The sequence below is a fragment of the Pseudophryne corroboree genome, chromosome 3 (genome assembly GCF_028390025.1).
Source record: "Pseudophryne corroboree isolate aPseCor3 chromosome 3, aPseCor3.hap2, whole genome shotgun sequence".
Classification (NCBI taxonomy): Eukaryota; Metazoa; Chordata; class Amphibia; order Anura; family Myobatrachidae; genus Pseudophryne; species Pseudophryne corroboree.
In genome coordinates this window covers 545,335,658-545,353,132 of record NC_086446.1, presented here as the reverse complement: position 1 = coordinate 545,353,132, position 17,475 = coordinate 545,335,658, and the positions used below count along the sequence as shown (strand labels likewise).

The 17,475-nt window shown below is 45.4% G+C and overlaps 1 protein-coding gene across 1 annotated transcript in view; it reads left to right on the top strand.

Moving 5' to 3' along the window:
* Nucleotides 1-17,475, top strand: part of DUS1L (dihydrouridine synthase 1 like) — a 90,224-nt gene that overhangs the window by 38,550 nt on the left and 34,199 nt on the right. The window contains exons 3-6 of the mRNA XM_063961238.1: nt 16,076-16,126; nt 16,215-16,327; nt 16,413-16,495; nt 16,837-16,940. Of these exons, the coding sequence (XP_063817308.1) occupies nt 16,076-16,126; nt 16,215-16,327; nt 16,413-16,495; nt 16,837-16,940 (351 nt within the window). The remainder of the gene's footprint in view (nt 1-16,075; nt 16,127-16,214; nt 16,328-16,412; nt 16,496-16,836; nt 16,941-17,475) is intronic.

Below are 17,475 nucleotides of genomic sequence, written 5' to 3'. Positions count from 1 at the left end.
ATGAAATGCCATCAACGTCGTCTGCCAAGGCCGATGCCCAATGTCATAGTAGAGAGCATGTAAAATCCAAAACACAAAAGTTCAGTAAAATGACCCAAAAATCAAAATTAAAAGCATCTGAGGAGAAGCGTAAACTTGCCAATATACCATTTACGACACGGAGTGGCAAGGAACGGCTGAGGCCCTGGCCTATGTTCATGGCTAGTGGTTCAGCTTCAAATGAGGATGGAAGCACTCATCCTCTCGCTAGAAAAAAGAAAAGACTTAAGCTGGCAAAAGCACAGCAAAGAACTGTGCGTTCTTCAAAATCACAAATCCCCAAGGAGAGTCCAATTGTGTCGGTTGCGATGCCTGACCTTCCCAACACTGGACGGGAAGAGCTTGCGCCTTCCACCATTTGCACGCCCCCTGCAAGTGCTGGAAGGAGCACCCGCAGTCCAGTTCCTGATAGTCAAATTGAAGATGTCACTGTTGAAGTCACCAGGATGAGGATATGGGTGTTGCTGGCGCTGGGGAGGAAATTGACAAGGAGGATTCTGATGGTTAGGTGGTTTGTTTAAGTCAGGCACCCGGGGAGACACCTGTTGTCCGTGGGAGGAATATGGCCCTTGACATGCCTGGTCAAAATACAAAAAAAATCAGCTCTTCGGTGTGGAATTATTTCAACACAAATGCGGACAACAGGTGTCAAGCCGTGTGTTGCCTTTGTCAAGCTGTAATAAGTAGGGGTAAGGACGTTAACCACCTCGGAACATCCTCCCTTATACGTCACCTGCAGCGCATTCATCATAAGTCAGTGACAAGTTCAAAAACTTTGGGTGACAGCGGAAGCAGTCCACTGACCACTAAATCCCTTCCTCTTGTAACCAAGCTCCTGCAAACCACACCACCAACTCCCTCAATGTCAATTTCCTCCTTACCCAGGAAAGCCAATAGTCCTGCAGGCCATGTCACTGTCAAGTCTGACTAGTCCTCTCCTGCCTGGGATTCCTCCGATGCATCCTTGAGTGTAACACCTACTGCTGCTGGCGCTGCTGTTGTTGCTGCTGGGAGTCGATCGTCATCCCAGAGGGGAAGTCGGAAGACCACTTGTACTACTTCCAGTAAGCAATTGACTGTCCAACAGTCCTTTGCGAGGAAGATGAAATATCGCAGCAGTCATCCTGCTGCAAAGCGGATAACTGAGGCCTTGGCTGCCTGGGCGGTGAGAAATGTGGTTCCGGTATCCATCGTTAATTCAGAGCCAACTAGAGACTTGATTGAGGTACTGTGTCCCCGGTACCAAATACCATCTAGGTTCCATTTCTCTAGGCAGGCGATACCGAAAATGTACACAGACCTCAGAAAAAGACTCACCAGTGTCCTAAAAAATGCAGTTGTACCCAATGTCCACTTAACCACGGACATGTGGACAAGTGGAGCAGGGCAGACTCAGGACTATATGACTGTGACAGCCCACTGGGTAGATGTATTGCCTCCCGCAGCAAGAACAGCAGCGGCGGCACCAGTAGCAGCATCTCGCAAACGCCAACTCGTTCCTAGGCAGGCTACGCTTTGTATCACAGCTTTCCAGAATAGGCACACAGCTGAAAACCTCTTACGGCAACTGAGGAAGATCATCGCAGAATGGCTTACCCCAATTGGACTCTCCTGGGGATTTGTGACATCGGACAACGCCAGCAATATTGTGCGTGCATTACATCTGGGCAAATTCCATCACGTCCCATGTTTTGCACATACCTTGAATTTGGTGGTGCAGAATTCTTTAAAAAACGACAGGGGCATGCAAGAGATGCTGTCGGTGGCCCGAAGAATTGCGGGCCACTTTCGGCATTCAGGCACCGCGTACAGAAGACTGGAGCACCACCAAACATTCCTGAACCTGCCCTGCCATCATCTGAAGCAAGAGGTGGTAACGAGGTGGAATTCAACCCTATATATGCTTCAGAGGATGGAGGAGCAGCAAAAGGCCATTTAAGCCTATACATCTGGCCACGATATAGGCAAAGGAGGTGGAATGCACCTGACTCAAGCGCAGTGGAGAATGATTTCAACGTTGTGCAAGGTTCTGCAACCCTTTGAACTTGCCACACGTGAAGTCAGTTCAGACACTGCCAGCCTGAGTCAGGTCATTCCCCTCATCAGGCTTTTGCAGAAGAAGCTGGAGACATTGAAGGAGGAGCTAAAACAGAGCGATTCCGCTAGGCATGTGGGACTTGTGGATGGGATGGAGCCCTTAATTCGCTTAACCAGGATTCACGGGTGGTCAATCTGTTGAAATCAGAGCACTACATTTTGGCCACCGTGCTCGATCCTAGATTTAAAACCTACGTTGTATCTCTCTTTCCGGCAGACACAAGTCTGCAGAGGTTCAAAGACCTGCTGGTGAGAAAATTGTCAAGTCAAGCGGAACGTGACCCGTCACCATCTCCTCCTTCACATTCTCCTGCAACTGGGGGTGCGAGGAAAAGGCTAAGAATTCTGAGCCCACCCGCTGGCGGTGATGCAGGGCAGTCTGGAGCGAGTGCTGACATCTGGTCCGGATTGAAGGACCTGCCAACGATTACTGACATGTAGTCTATTGTCACTGCATATGATTCTCTCACCATTGAAAGAATGGTGGAGGATTATATGAGTGACCGCATCCAAGTAGGCACGTCAGACAGTCCGTACGTATACTGGCAGGAAAAAGAGGCAATTTGGAGGCCCTTGCAGAAACTGGCTTTATTCTACCTAAGTTGCCCTCCCTCCAGTGTGTACTCCGAAAGAGTGTTTAGTGCAGCCGCTCACCTTGTCAGCAATCGGCGTACGAGGTTACTTCCAGAAAATGTGGAGAAGATGATGTTCATTAAAATGAATTATAATCAATTCCTCCGTGGAGACATTCACCAGCAGCAATTGCCTCCAGAAAGTACACGGGGACCTGAGATGGTGGATTCCAGTGGGGACTAATTAATAATCTGTGAGGAGGGGGATGTACACAGTGAAAGGGGTGAGGAATCGGAGGATGATGATGAGGTGGACATCTTGCCTCTGTAGAGCCAGTTTGTGCAAGGAGAGATTGATTGCTTCTTTTTTGGTGGGGGCCCAAACCAACCAGTCATTTCAGTCACAGTCGTGTGGCAGACCCTGTCACTGAAATGATGGGTTCGTTAAAGTGTGCATGTCCTGTTTATACAACATAAGGGTGGGTGGGAGGGCCCAAGGACAATTCCATCTTACACCTCTTTTTTCTTTAATTTTTCTTTGCATCATGTGCTGTTTGGGGACAATTTTTTGGAAGGGCCATCCTGTCTTGATTGACACTGCAGTGCCACTCCTAAATGGGCCAGGTGTTTGTGTCGGCCACTTGTGTCGCTTAGCTTAGTCACACAGCCACCTTGGTGCGCCTCTTTTTTTCTTTGCATCGTGTGCTGTTTGGGGAGTATTTTTTTGAAGGGCCATCCTGCCTGACACTGCAGTGCCACTCCTAGATGGGCCAGGTGTTTGTGTCGGCCACTTGTGTCGCTTAGCTTAGCCATCCAGCGACCTCGGTGCAAATTTTAGGACTAAAAATAATATTGTGAGGTGTTCAGAATAGACTGGAAATGAGTGGAAATTATGGTTATTGAGGTTAATAATACTATGGGATCAAAATGACCCCCAAATTCTATGATTTAAGCTGTTTTTTAGGGTTTTTTTGAAAAAAACACCTGAATCCAAAACACACCCGAATCCGACAAAAAATTTTCGGTGAGGTTTTGCCAAAACGCGTCCGAATCCAAAACACGGACGCGGAACCGAACCCAAAACGCGAAAAATTTCCGGTGCACATCACTAGTTACTATCACTTGGGTCACTTCTTTTTCCTCAACTCCTATCTAACAAGTGAAATTTGCCTTGCCTTCCATGTTTAATTGCTTTCCAATTTATCTCCTCTTCACTTAACATCTATATCCAAAAAAACAGCAATAAGAATGTTATTCACTATTATTCTTTTTTTTTTTCTAGTAATCAAGCAATGAGCATCAATAATCCCCAGTGAAAGTTTACTTTGGTTTATAAATGTGACTATTTAAATAAGCTTTGTTCTATGTTAGTAACAAAGCTTTCTGGCCGCAAGTAGCGCCACTTCCTGTATATAGACTACATTACCCAGTCTATTTGGATATACTACACTACATTACGGTCACGGACGTTTTTTTCATTAATTACAGGTTGAGTATCCCTTATCCAAAATGCTTGGGACCAGAAGTTTTTTGGATATCGGATTTTTCCGTATTTTGGAATAATTGCATACCATAATGAGATATCATGGTGATGGGACCTAAGTCTAAGCACAGAATGCATTTGTTTCATATACACCTTATACACACAGCCTGAAGGTAATTTTAGACAATATTTTTTATAACTTTGTGCATTAAACAAAGTGTGTGTACATTCACACAAATCATTTATTTTTCCTATACACCTTATACACACAGCCTGAAGGTCATTTAATACAATATTATTAATAACTTTGTGTATTAAACAAAGTTTGTGTACATTGAGCCATCAAAAAACAAAGGTTTCACTATTTCACTCTCACTCAAAAAAGTCCGTATTTCGGAATATTCCGTATTTCGGAATATTTGGATATGGGATACTCAACCTGTACTCCCATTTTTGACTACATGTCCCACAATCCATAGGGAGAGTTGATCCTTATTTTTAACTGGTATTATTCCAAATGAGCATTGTTTATGTCAATAATGGAGCATTTTATATGGTAACACATATCCTAAACAGTAAGAAGAACTTTTTATTAATTCTTTTAATTTCTGAACTTTCAGCATCTAGTTCCGGTCATGTGACCAGAAGTGATGTCACTATGTCTTGCTATAAATAGGGGAACCTGTTTGTTTGGACCCTCATGCCTTGAAAAAGAGTCTCCTGACTCGAAACGCGTTGGATTAGAGGGGGCTCTTCAACAGCGGACCTGTCTATTGGACTCTGAAGGAAGGTAGGACCTTGTCATAATTACTTTTTTTTTTGGAACCTCAAAGTTGGCCACTTATTGTTCCAAGACGGTTCTCACTTCCATCAGAGCCGGACTCTTACGCTAAGATCAGCCTGTTTTTTATGTTATGTACTTTGAAATTTTACTTTTTACTACTCCTGGATCGAGGTCCTTGAAAGAAACTGCTATATGAGGACACTAACCGTTTTGCACGTGAGTGTTAGGTACGCCTCCCTCACTATTATAAGTTTGGCTATCCACCACTGACTGACAGAGAACCCCATATTTTATGAAAGATACTGTTATGGGCGTCCAGACACTTGTCTCTATGTAAGTCAGGTGTGTTTTATATGAATTCTATGGTTTAGTTACCAGCATAGAAAGATACTTATATTTTTGAAATTAAGTACGCCTATAAACAGTGGTAAAGATACCACACGTTCTTTGGATATACTACACATTGTGTACTTCTGTTTCACATTTCATATATGGTCGAGTATTCCAGCATCGGATATTTAACCACCATGGTAACCCCTTTGGAACGATGTCCTTGAAAGAAACCGCTATATGAGGATATCGACTGTCCCTCACGTGAGTGTTAGGTACGCCCCTCTCTCACAATAGCAGATACCATTTAGACCCTGGTCTTCAACCACCAATCGATAAAGAGCACATCACATCTTGAAAAGATACCCTTATGGGCATGCCAACACCTGTTTTTTGTAAGTCAGGTGTGTTTATATGAGAATACGGTTTCCATATTTTGGTTTAAAAAGATCAGCAATTCTCTGACCATTTACATTGCTTAGTGAAGCCTACTAGCCTATATCGGCAAAAACCATAGACTACGTATTTCTTCATTTTGTTTCACACAACAATACTACACATTGTATACTTCTCTTTCATTTCCTATTTTTCAAACACGGTTGAGCTCTCCATCAAGTAATTGAACATAGAACATCCTTGACTTTTCGTCCGGAGACGGCACAGCTAAGTATTTTTTTGAGCACTCTCATATTCACCATCACCGCTTGAGCGATAGCGCCATCTAGTCCACACCACCACAACTCTCTGTTCCACTTTTGGATTACCTGGGATAAGTTCACCGTTGGACCAAGAAGGCAGCAATCGGTTTACTAGAAGCGCCATTAAGGATTTCACCCCTCTTTTTTCATGGAGCTAATGTGACTTGCCAAAAAGTTCCAGTTTTGACTCCTCAGTACAAAGGACATTCTCCCAGTAGCATTGTGGCTTGTCAATATGCATTTTAGCAAAATTGCAGTATGGCTTTTTATTTATTTATTTATTTATTTATTTCAAAAGTGGATTTCATGTTCTCTCAAAAAGCGTTGGTTGGTGCAATCAGAAACGGGGAGGGTGGCTACAGTACCAAGAACTTTAAACTAAACTACTTTGCAACTGGAGTCACAGGCACATCAAGCTACTTGTAGATGTTTGTATAGCCTTTGCCTTTTAATAAGCTTGTCTATAATTTTCTTTCTGATCTCCAACAACTCTCTCCTTTGCTTTCTTTGGTCCATGGTCAGTGTGGTGCACACAATAATACCAAACAGTGACTACTTTTCTAAATTGAAATAGGCGTAATGACTGATTTAGATGATTGAAGACGTGATGCTATTTCAAGAAAGGAATTAGTTTGAAATATCACTATAACCCAGTTTTCTGCAGTGGGGTACACTGGTATTCCACAGGGAATAACATTGGGGTGTAGAGTTGGATCTTGATTCGAGGCACCAACAGGCTAAAGCTTTGACTGTTCCCAGGATGCACTGCACCGACCCCTCTATAGCCCCGCCTCCAGGAACTGGAGTTTAGTTTGTAAATTGATGCCTGCAGTGCTGGCAGCTAACAGGTGGGGCTGCGCTAGGCAGCCCTAATAAGAGTTTTTTTTTAAGAAGAAAGAAGACTTCAAGGGCCGCAGCACAGGCACTAGATGCTGTGTATGTCATGCTGATATTCTGTGCTGCGGCTCCATCACCTCCCCCAGCCGTGCTGTATACTCCCGCGCCCTCTTTGCCGGGTACTTACAGCAGAGGCTCTCCGGTCATCAGGCACACATCACTGCTGCTGCTCTCCTGGATCGCGTGGCCGCACTTCAGGGAGGAGGTAAGAGGGTCCCCCAAGTGGGACCCACCGAAATTGCGATCCGGTCGCGGTCCCAGGAGACTGACTGCGCCGCTGGCGTGGACACTGTGGCTGTGCAGTGGCCCCACTGCCTGTGCCTCCGGAGGAGCAGAAGTGTCAGAACTTGACTTGAACTGCCTGTGGGAGGGGGCATAGAAAGTAGGAGCCAGCACATCCAGTTGAAGAAATTTAAAGTGCACCGGCTCCTTTGGACCCCATCTATACCCATCGTAGTAATGCCCTTATTCCGAGTTGATCGCTCGCTAGCTACTTTTAGCAGTCGTGCAAACGCATAGTCGCCGCCCACGTGGGAGTGTATTTTCGCTTTGCAAGTGTGCGAACGCCTTTGCAGCCGAGCTCTGCAAAAACATTTTGTGCAGTTTCAGAGTAGATCTGGACTTACTCAGCCCTTGTGATCACTTCAGCCTGTTCGTGTCCGGAATTGACATCAGACACCCGCCCTGCAACCGCTTGGACACGCTCGCGTTTTTCCAAACACTCCCAGAAAATGGTCAGTTGACAGCCATAAATGCCTTTTTCCTGTCAATCTCCTTGCGATCGGCTGTGCGAATGGAATCTTCGCTAAATCCATCGCCCAGCACCGATCCTCAGTGTACCTGTACGATGCGCCTGCGCATTGTGGTGCATGCGCAGTTTTGCCGGTTTTTTACCTGATCGCTGCTCTGCAAAAATTGGCAGCGAGTGATCAACTCTGAATGACCCCCTAAGTCTCCCCAGTATCTCTTATGGACTACAAGAAAAGGATTTACCGGTAGTATCTCTCTGCTGCTTTTGACCACTCTCTTCTCATACAAACACTACAATCCCTAGGTATTCAGGACACAGCCCTTTCTTGGTTCTCATCCTACCTATCTAATTGCTTCTTCAGTGTTCGTTTCTCTGATTCCACCTCCTCTTCGCTACCTCTCTCAGTTGGAGTACCGCAAGGCTCAGTCCTAGGTCCTCTGCTTTTCTCTATCTATACCACATCTCTTGGCAAACTAATCAACTCTTTTGGATTTCAGTACCATCTGTATGTGGATGATACTCAAATCTACCTATCCTCCCCAGATTTGTCACCTTCTGTATTGGGCCGTGTCACTGAATGCCTGTCTGCCATTTCATCTTGGATGACATCTCGCCACCTCAAACTTAATATTTCCAAAACAGAATTAATTATATTTCCACTGGCCAATAGTAGTTTCCAACCTGATATCTCTATCACTGTTGAGAACTCGGCAATCATCCCTGCCCCACAAGCTCGCTGCCTCCGAACTGTCCTTTGTTCCCCACATTCAATCTGTCTCAAGATCATGTTACATACATCCAAGAAACATATCCAAAATACGACCATATCTTGCACAAGACACAGCAAAAACTCTAATCCATGCACTCATTATCTCCCGCATTGATTATTGTAATAGTCTCCTGACCGGTCTTCCCAAACCTCACCACTACAATCCATTTTGAATGCATCTGCGAGGATAATCTTCCTTGCTAGACGTTCATTGTCTGCAGATCCGCTCTGACAGTCCCTCCATTGGTTACCGGTATTCTACCGTATTAAATATAAAATACTTTTACTGACATACAAGGCTATTAACCAAACTGCACCAACACACATCTCTTCACTCATCTCAAAATATCTCCTTACCAGACCTCTCCGCTCTGCACAAGATCTATGTCTCTCATCCACACGCATCACTTGTTCACACTCAAAATTACAGAACTTGATCCGGGCTTCACCCACTCTGTGGGATGCCCTCCCACGCACAATAAGACTCGCCTCTAGTCTCCAAACCTTTAAACGTTCCCTGAAAACTCACCTATTTAGACAAGCCTATCAAATTCCAGACCCACCCACATAACCTTCAGTGCTTCCCTATCCAGTTACATCCTCTCTGTACAGTATACATAACATCACATATTTTGTCTTTCTTTACTCTCACGCCCTCCTGTCCCTTGGCCAACATTGCTGGGTGATCATATCATACAACCCATTAAGAACCTCGCAATCTGGTGGACCATTATGCAATAGGTAGCATCTATCCTTGTGTATCAATGCCTTCCTACCACTGTCTGCCTGTTTTTACCCAGTTTTGTTCTATTACTGTTCTAATTGTAAGGCACAACGGAATATGCTGCGCTATATAAGAAACTGTTAAAATAGGATTTTAATTATTATTATTTATTAATAAAGTGGCCACTATACAAATTATATACATAACGTTCCTCTACACACACTCCGTATAAGCCAGTTATAAAGATTATTATAAGTAGAAAAAGAATATTCTTTATGTACACACAGAAACTAAAACATAAGTGAATCAGTAATCTAATATACACTAATACAAGAATGAATCCCGCACCAGTTACAGATAAGTGTCTCGGTTATTTTTATATTGGTCCTCTCTCATATTTGCGCAGTATAGGCCAAACTATGTCAGCCACATTATTAAGGGCTTATCATGAGGGGCTACCCACTACTTAATATGGACATACAGATGGAGCCGCGCTCATCTGAGGCGGCTCCATTCCAAACGTGCGCTCCTGGCGTGACTAGACGATCCGTCCGCCTAGTCACGCCTAAAGTGCACAGAGATGCTCCCATTCTGAGCGTTTCTGTCCGGGGGTGCGAATGTAGACGCTCTCCATTCAAGTGAATGGGGCGAGTCTCCGTCGCTCGCTCGCCCGGCTGAACAGGGAAGCTCTCGGCGATAGGCGCACCCGAGTGGGCGCGCCTAGTCACAGATGGAGCCACGACTAGCGTGGCTCCATCTGTGTATCTTAAACTAAAGAAAAAAGGTAAGTCATTTACCTGGGGGCCCTGGGACTGAAACAATTAATTTAAAAATATGTTATACTTTATTAATATGCATTAAAATATCTCTGAATTCTTAAAACGGGGGAAGTATAAAATAAAGAATGGTGAAAAAAGAGAGAAAATATAATGTGTAAACGTCAAATGTTGCAGTCTAAAGTGAATGGAACACAAAACTAATAAATGCAACAAGTGTTTATCCATGTGTCAAGAATATAAAATGACACATAACTACAGTAATTAAAGCATAACAAGCTAATCGGAAATAAATGCGATTTCTCTGTCCTCCATCTGGGGGACGCTGCGCCGTTACTTGTGGGTTAGAGGTGTGTGGTAGTGGAGATTGGCACAGAACTATCAAAAGCTGACTCCTCCCCCCTCTAACCCCTCCCATCTCCTTCCTGCTCAGCCCTGTTCAGTTTTAGTTTTGTGCCTGTGGAGTACAGACACAGTTTTTATTTCTCTTTAGATTTTTTATTTCTTCTTTCACAAATACCTAGTCCCTGTTTACAGGTGACAGGTATAACAGTGGAAGGGGTTAGTATCCCATTCCAGACTGCTGCATGGAGGCCACTATACCTTGGTCACTGGGGCCTTCAGAGAGAGAGAAGAAAGCAGCATCAGGTACAGGACAGCCACAATCTGTCATTGACAGTATTGGGCTGTCCCTATTTTCCTATTGCTAATGGAATTTATTGGGGACATACACAATCCGCCCCCCCCCCCCCCCCCCCCCGGAGCGCGCGACCATCCACAGACAGCACGGAGGCTGATCTGGGGTGAAATGTGAGGTGGAGGACTGTGTTTAGGTCCGGGAGGGTGTTATTCACTCCCTGGACCGTTACTGCTGCTGCCGTGACAACCGCTCTGTGTAGCGGCGCACGGGAGCCGAACTTCCGGTTTTGACGGAGAGTGAGAGGAGTGACGTCAGGCGGGCAGAGCCGTCTTCCCGCTCAGCTCTGCCCGCGCGCTGCTGGTCACGGCGCCATCTTCTCTGCCTGCAGACAGGGGGACGCTGTGCTACGGAGGGGGATTACATAAAACCGCAAGTATAAAAGGGGGGGGGGGATCACAGTGTCTCCTCTAGTCCGGTGGGCTAAAGCAGCATATTAACATAAGCACATTCTAGTGGATTTGAACCTCAGAGATATTTGTTAACAAACTTGGGGGACATAGTACACCAGAGTAAAGGATGACCAGCAAGCCAGAGAAACCTACAAAGGGAAAAACAACCTCAGTGGTTTATTTCTCATGTTCACAATGTGGCACAAAGCTGGCTAAGGGGAGTGCTGATGCAGGGACCCTCTGTACATCATGCTCGGGTGCACCAGCGGCAGATCAGCAGGCCAGATCCACAGATCAGTCAATGCCCCCTTGGGTCAAGGCCATGGTGGATGCAATTTCAGATTTGCGTCAGTCAAGGTCGGAAGCAGCTTTGACCCAGACTCAGGTGGAACCGCTGTGGGCCCAGAATATGGGAAAATGTCTCACTGATTTGACTCAGTCTGTAAATAAATTTGTAAATTCGGCCAGTAGTTCGGCGGCTTCTAAGCGAACGCAGCCGTTGCCCGCTATTGCATTTCCGGGAGAGGAGTTAGATACTCTGACATCTCCATTGGAAGAAGGGGAGGTAGATCCTGAAGGGGACGAAAATTCGGCTTGGGAAGATGAGGATTTATCTACTAGTTCAGGTGTGAGGCTGCTAATAGAAGCCATTCGTCAGACCCTTAATATTCAGGATGAGGCAGTAGCCGAGACTTCTTCCTCTTTCTTCAAACGACAGAAGAGACAGGTTACTGCCTTCCCTTCTTACTCGCACTTTGCGGATATTTTAAAAGAACCCTGGCTAAAACCGGATTCCCGTTTCCAGGCGCCTAAAAAGTTAAAATTTCTATATCCTTTTACAGAGGAGGATACAAAATTTTGGGAAACTGCCCCAAAGGTAGACGCCCCTATTTCGCATTTAGCAAAAGCTACGGTTATTCCGTCAGTACAGTCTGTGACTTTAAAAGACTCTACCGATAGGAAGATAGAAGCATTACTAAAATCTATGTTTTCCTTATCAGGTGTCTCTCTCCGTCCAGTTCTGGCGAGTGCCTGGGTGCTTAAAGCCGTTGATGAGTGGCTTGCACAGGTTGTATCTGGGATGCAGTCAGACGATCCGTCGGAGGCCATTCAATTAGCAGAACAGATTTCTGAGGCCCTTACGTGGGCGAAGCCTTATTGGATTCGGTGGCGCTACAGTCCCGTGTTTCTGCCTTAACAGTATCCGCAAGACGATCTCTTTGGCTTAGGGTTTGGAATGCTGATTCGGACTCAAAGCAGACCTTGACGGCAGTTCCTTTTGAAGGCGAATTTCTCTTTGGATCAGAGTTAAAGAAGATAATTTCAGATACTACGGGAGGAAAGAGCCCTTTCCTTCCGTCTGCTCCTAACAAACCAAAGCCTACAAGATTTCGGTCCTTTCGTACGCAGGGCAGAGGTAACTTCCAGTCCTTTCGACCCTTCTCCAGATTTCCACGGAGGGGATCATTCAGAGGTAGAGGAGCTCAGGCTACTCGCAGACCGGCCAGTAAGCCTGCCGACAAGCCTGAGGCATGACGCTTCGGGCCCTCTGGAGGGATCAATACAGGTTGGGGCTCGTTTACTTCGCTTCAGGGAAGTGTGGCTCCTATCGAAACCAGATCGGTGGATAATAGGGGTCATTTCCAGAGGATATATGTTGGATTTCGAAGAGGCAGTCCCAGCCCGACTATTTGTCACACCTCTCCCAGACGACCCCTCCAGACGTCAAGCTCTCCTTCAGGCAACAGCAACATTATTACAAAATGGAGTAATCCTTCCGGTCCCAGCTCCTCAGAGAGGTCGGGGCTTTTACTCGGGTCTTTTTCTCGTAGACAAACCGGGCGGTTCGTTTCGACCCATTCTAAATCTAAAAGCTCTCAATCCGTACCTTTCATCCCAAAAATTCAGGATGGAATCCATTCGCTCCATTATCGCAGCCATGGAGCCAGGGGAATATTTGGCTTCAATAGACATAAAGGACGCATACCTACATGTTCCAATTTGGACAGGACATCAATCCCTTCTGAGATTTGCAGTAGGTCCGTGGCATTTTCAGTTTCGGGCCCTTCCCTTTGGTCTCTCCACGGCTCCCCGGGTGTTTACGAAGGTCCTGGGTCATGTCGTCGCAGTTCTCCGTTGCAAAGGGGTCAACATCACCCCATACTTGGACGACCTGTTGATCAAGGCCCCGTCACCGGAGATTCTCAATCAGAACCTGCGTCTAACGATAGAGACTCTACAGTCGTTCGGGTGGATAATCAATTTTCCAAAGTCGTCTTTACTCCCGTCACAGAAAATGGTTTTTCTGGGTCTTCTATTCGACACCAACAGCCAGAAGGTGTTTCTTCCTACAGACAAGATTCAGGACTTACAAGCCAGAATCAGAACCCTGTTAAAATTGCCGGCAGTATCAGTCCTCAGATGCATGCAGGTACTGGGCAAGATGGTATCCTCATTCGAGGCAGTTCCATACGCCAGATTCCACGCCCGACCTCTTCAAGCTCAGATTCTCCACTGTTGGACTCGGACGGATTCACGTCTCGAACGGCAGTTGATACGCTTGTCGATAAGAACTCGTCAGTCGCTCTACTGGTGGCTTCACAGTCACAATCTGAGGAAGGGTGCGCCGTTCACGGTCTGGTCTTGGATGATGGTAACCACGGACGCAAGCCTCAGCGGTTGGGGAGCAGTGTTCCAGACTCATCATTTACAGGGGCGCTGGAGCAATCAAGAGTCAAAACTACAAATCAACATTCTGGAATTGAGAGCGATCCGGTATGCTCTCATTCGGATTCAGACCATGGTGCAGGGCCATCCAGTTCGGGTGCAATCCGACAATGCCACGGCAGTGGCTTACATCAACAAACAGGGAGGAACTCGCAGCTGGTCCGCAATGAGAGAGGTTGCTCAGATTCTCACGTGGGCGGAGCATTGGATTCCCGTGATTTCAGCAATTCACATTCCGGGAGTCGAAAACTGGGAAGCAGATTTTTTGAGTCGTCACACGATTCATCCGGGAGAATGGGAACTTCACCAGGAAGTGTTTCTTTCTCTAGTGGATCGCTGGGGAATGCCAGACATAGACCTGATGGCGTCACGCCTCAACAAAAAACTTCCGGTTTACGGATCAAGAACTCAGGATCCTCAAGCATTTCTGATCGATGCACTAACAGCTCCGTGGCAATTTCAGCTGGGTTACGTGTTCCCACCAATTCCACTGCTCCCACGTCTACTCCAACGCATTCGGCGAGAAGGCCTTGCAGTAATTCTGGTGGCTCCGGATTGGCCGCGCCGACAGTGGTACACTCTTCTAAGCAGCATGGTCGTCGGAGATCCCTTGCGCCTCCCTCTGCGACCAGATCTTCTTCTTCAAGGACCTTGTCGCCACCCAGATTTAAATCGGCTGGCTTTGACGGCTTGGTTCTTGAATCCAACATTCTGAAGGCAAAGGGCCTTTCTTGTGCGGTTGTTCAGACAATGATTCGGGCTAGAAAGCCGGTGACTTCTGGCATTTACCATAGAGTATGGCGTATTTACATTGCTTGGTGCGAGAAAAGGAACTTGACTCCGCATTTGTTTAGACTTCCTCGCCTGCTCTCCTTTCTCCAGGAGGGTCTTGACAAAGGTTTAAAACTTTCTTCCCTGAAGGGTCAGGTTTCGGCCTTGTCGGTCCTTTTTCAAAAGAAATTAGCAATCATTCCAGAGGTTCAAACATTCCTGCAGGGGGTACTTCGAATTCAACCACCTTTTGTTCCTCCGATTCCTCCCTGGGATTTAAACTTGGTACTTAAGGCTCTTCAAAAGTCTCCATTTGAACCTCTAGAATCTGTGGAACTACGTTATCTAACACAAAAAGTTGTTTTTCTTTTGGCGATTGCCTCAGCTAGACGAGTGTCTGAGTTGGCGGCTCTTTCTTGCAGGCCACCCTTGTTAGTGTTTCATGAAAATCGGGTGGTGCTGCGGACAAAACCTTCATTTCTTCCAAAGGTTGTTTCAGCATTCCATTTAAATCAGGACATCGTTCTTCCAGCTTTTAATCCGTCATCTTCTCAGGGGGAGGATTCCCATTTGGCTCTCTGGGATGTTGTTCGGGCCTTACGTATTTATTTGTCTCGCACGGAGTCTTTCCGTCGTACGGATTCCTTGCTGGTATTGATTGATGCTCCCAAACGAGGTTGGCCTGCCTCTAAGAACACTGTGGCCCGTTGGGTAACTTCGGCCATCAGACAGGCTTACGTGTCCTCAAACGTTTCGGTTCCTGACTCAATTAGGGCTCATTCGACTAGAGCAGTTGGAGCGTCTTGGGCTGTTCGCGGTGGTGCATCTGTTGAGCAACTATGCAGGGCGGCGACCTGGTCGTCAGTCCATACGTTCACAAAGTTTTACCGGTTTCATACTTTTAGTTTGGAGACTGCCTCTGTTGGGCGTCGTATTTTACAGACGGCTATGCCGTCAACGTCTCCCTCCTCTCATTAGCTTGCTTTGGGAAATCCCACAAGTAACGGCGCAGCGTCCCCCAGATGGAGGACAGAGAAATGGGGATTTTTGTTTACTTACCGTAAAATCTTTCTCTGAGTCCATCTGGGGGACGCTGCGATCCCTCCCATAGTTTGTCTGGTTTAATTGGTAAATTTTTTATTCTGGTCTATCTCCTTTGGCTTGGCTAAACGTTAACTGAACAGGGCTGAGCAGGAAGGAGATGGGAGGGGTTAGAGGGGGGAGGAGTCAGCTTTTGATAGTTCTGTGCCAATCTCCACTACCACACACCTCTAACCCACAAGTAACGGCGCAGCGTCCCCCAGATGGACTCAGAGAAAGAGATTTTACGGTAAGTAAACAAAAATCCCCATTTTGTCAGAATTAAAGTGAAAGTACCAAATAAAGACAACAGTAGGAATTGGATGTTTTTGTTATTACACATTATATTTTTAAGCTCTAAGTGAATCGGTAGTCTTCCTAGAATAAATACAATACACACGTATTTTTCTCGTGATACACTGATATTATCAGTTAATCTTGTAGATCATGTTTGTTTGCCATTAATATGTATAGCTTTCATTATTCAGGTCACTATGGTGCTTTTCTCCAGGATGAATGGGAGCTTGTGGAGAAAATGAGTAAGTTCCATATTCATGTTACAAGTTACATGGTTTACTGCTCCCTTGTTTTTCTGCCATGTCAGTTATTCTGAATTTTGATTCTTAGTTCAGCTGGCACACCATAAGTTATCTGTGCCCATCACTTGCAAGATCCGGGTTTTCCCTGAAATTGAAAAAACTGTGTCATATGCCAAACTACTGGAGAAAGCTGGGTGTCAGGTAGGTGTTCTTATGCCGTATGTTGCCGTCTTTCATCTAACCTATTTCCCTCTATGCTGATGCTTACAATATCGTTTTGTTTCAGCTGCTTACAGTTCATGGTCGCACCAAGGAACAGAAAGGTCCCCTAACTGGTATCGCTTCATGGGAACATATTAAAGCTGTGAGGTTTGTCTTTCAAAGCATTTGTATGTACTGTGGTGGAGCAACCAGATTATAGTTGTCATTTTGGAAGTGCTGTTCAGACAGTGAGCTCACTTCTAATAGGTTGGCTTGGTGAGCACCACATTTTTCCTGTACACTAGCTTTTATAAATGTTTGTCTTGCAAACAGGCCGAACAAAAGCTGCTCTTAATGAGGATTTTACTCTCTAATAAAAAGTATGCATACAGCTTTCCCTTCTGTCCGACTGTGGGTACTTCTCTGGGTATATTTGTCAGTGTCATTAGCTGTCAGTAGCTTTGTACAGTCCTTTAGTAACAATATTTTTCCTTCCATGGGTGATACAGGAATGCGGTCAAAATTCCTGTCTTTGCAAATGGGAATATACAATACCTTTGTGACGTGGACCGTTGTATTCAGGAAACCGGAGTACATGGTGTCATGAGCGCAGGTTTGTGACCCTTTATCTGGTATTGTAGACTATTATGCACACCATCCTCTAAGCTTCAGAAATCAACGGTTATTCTCTTTAAAAAAAGGGTTTAGGCTACTAAATGTGATATTTACATTTCCCTTTTTTATAGGAAATTGCAAAGATTACATAAATAAGGCAGGATTCTACAACTATAGAAAAACTCTGGAACACCTGCCAGACGTTAGCTTGTTGTTGTCATTCTGACTGTTAATGTCCCATTGCATCGTAGAACACTCATCTGTGGAGACATAATAATGAATAGTGTGTACAGTCTCCTCTATCAATTATTAAATCATATTTCACAGGAAGAGGTTTCAGACATGAATACAGAATTAGACTGTCTTGTTTTATCCCCTGCAAAATCCTTCCAATTATACTTGGAGACCAAGCAGACATCATGTACAGACTTGCAGTAAATCTCACTACACAGTTAAAGATAAGATATTCTAATTACTGAGGAACACCCAGTGTTTGTTATTCAATCTATATTGGATTCAGAATTGTATGTACT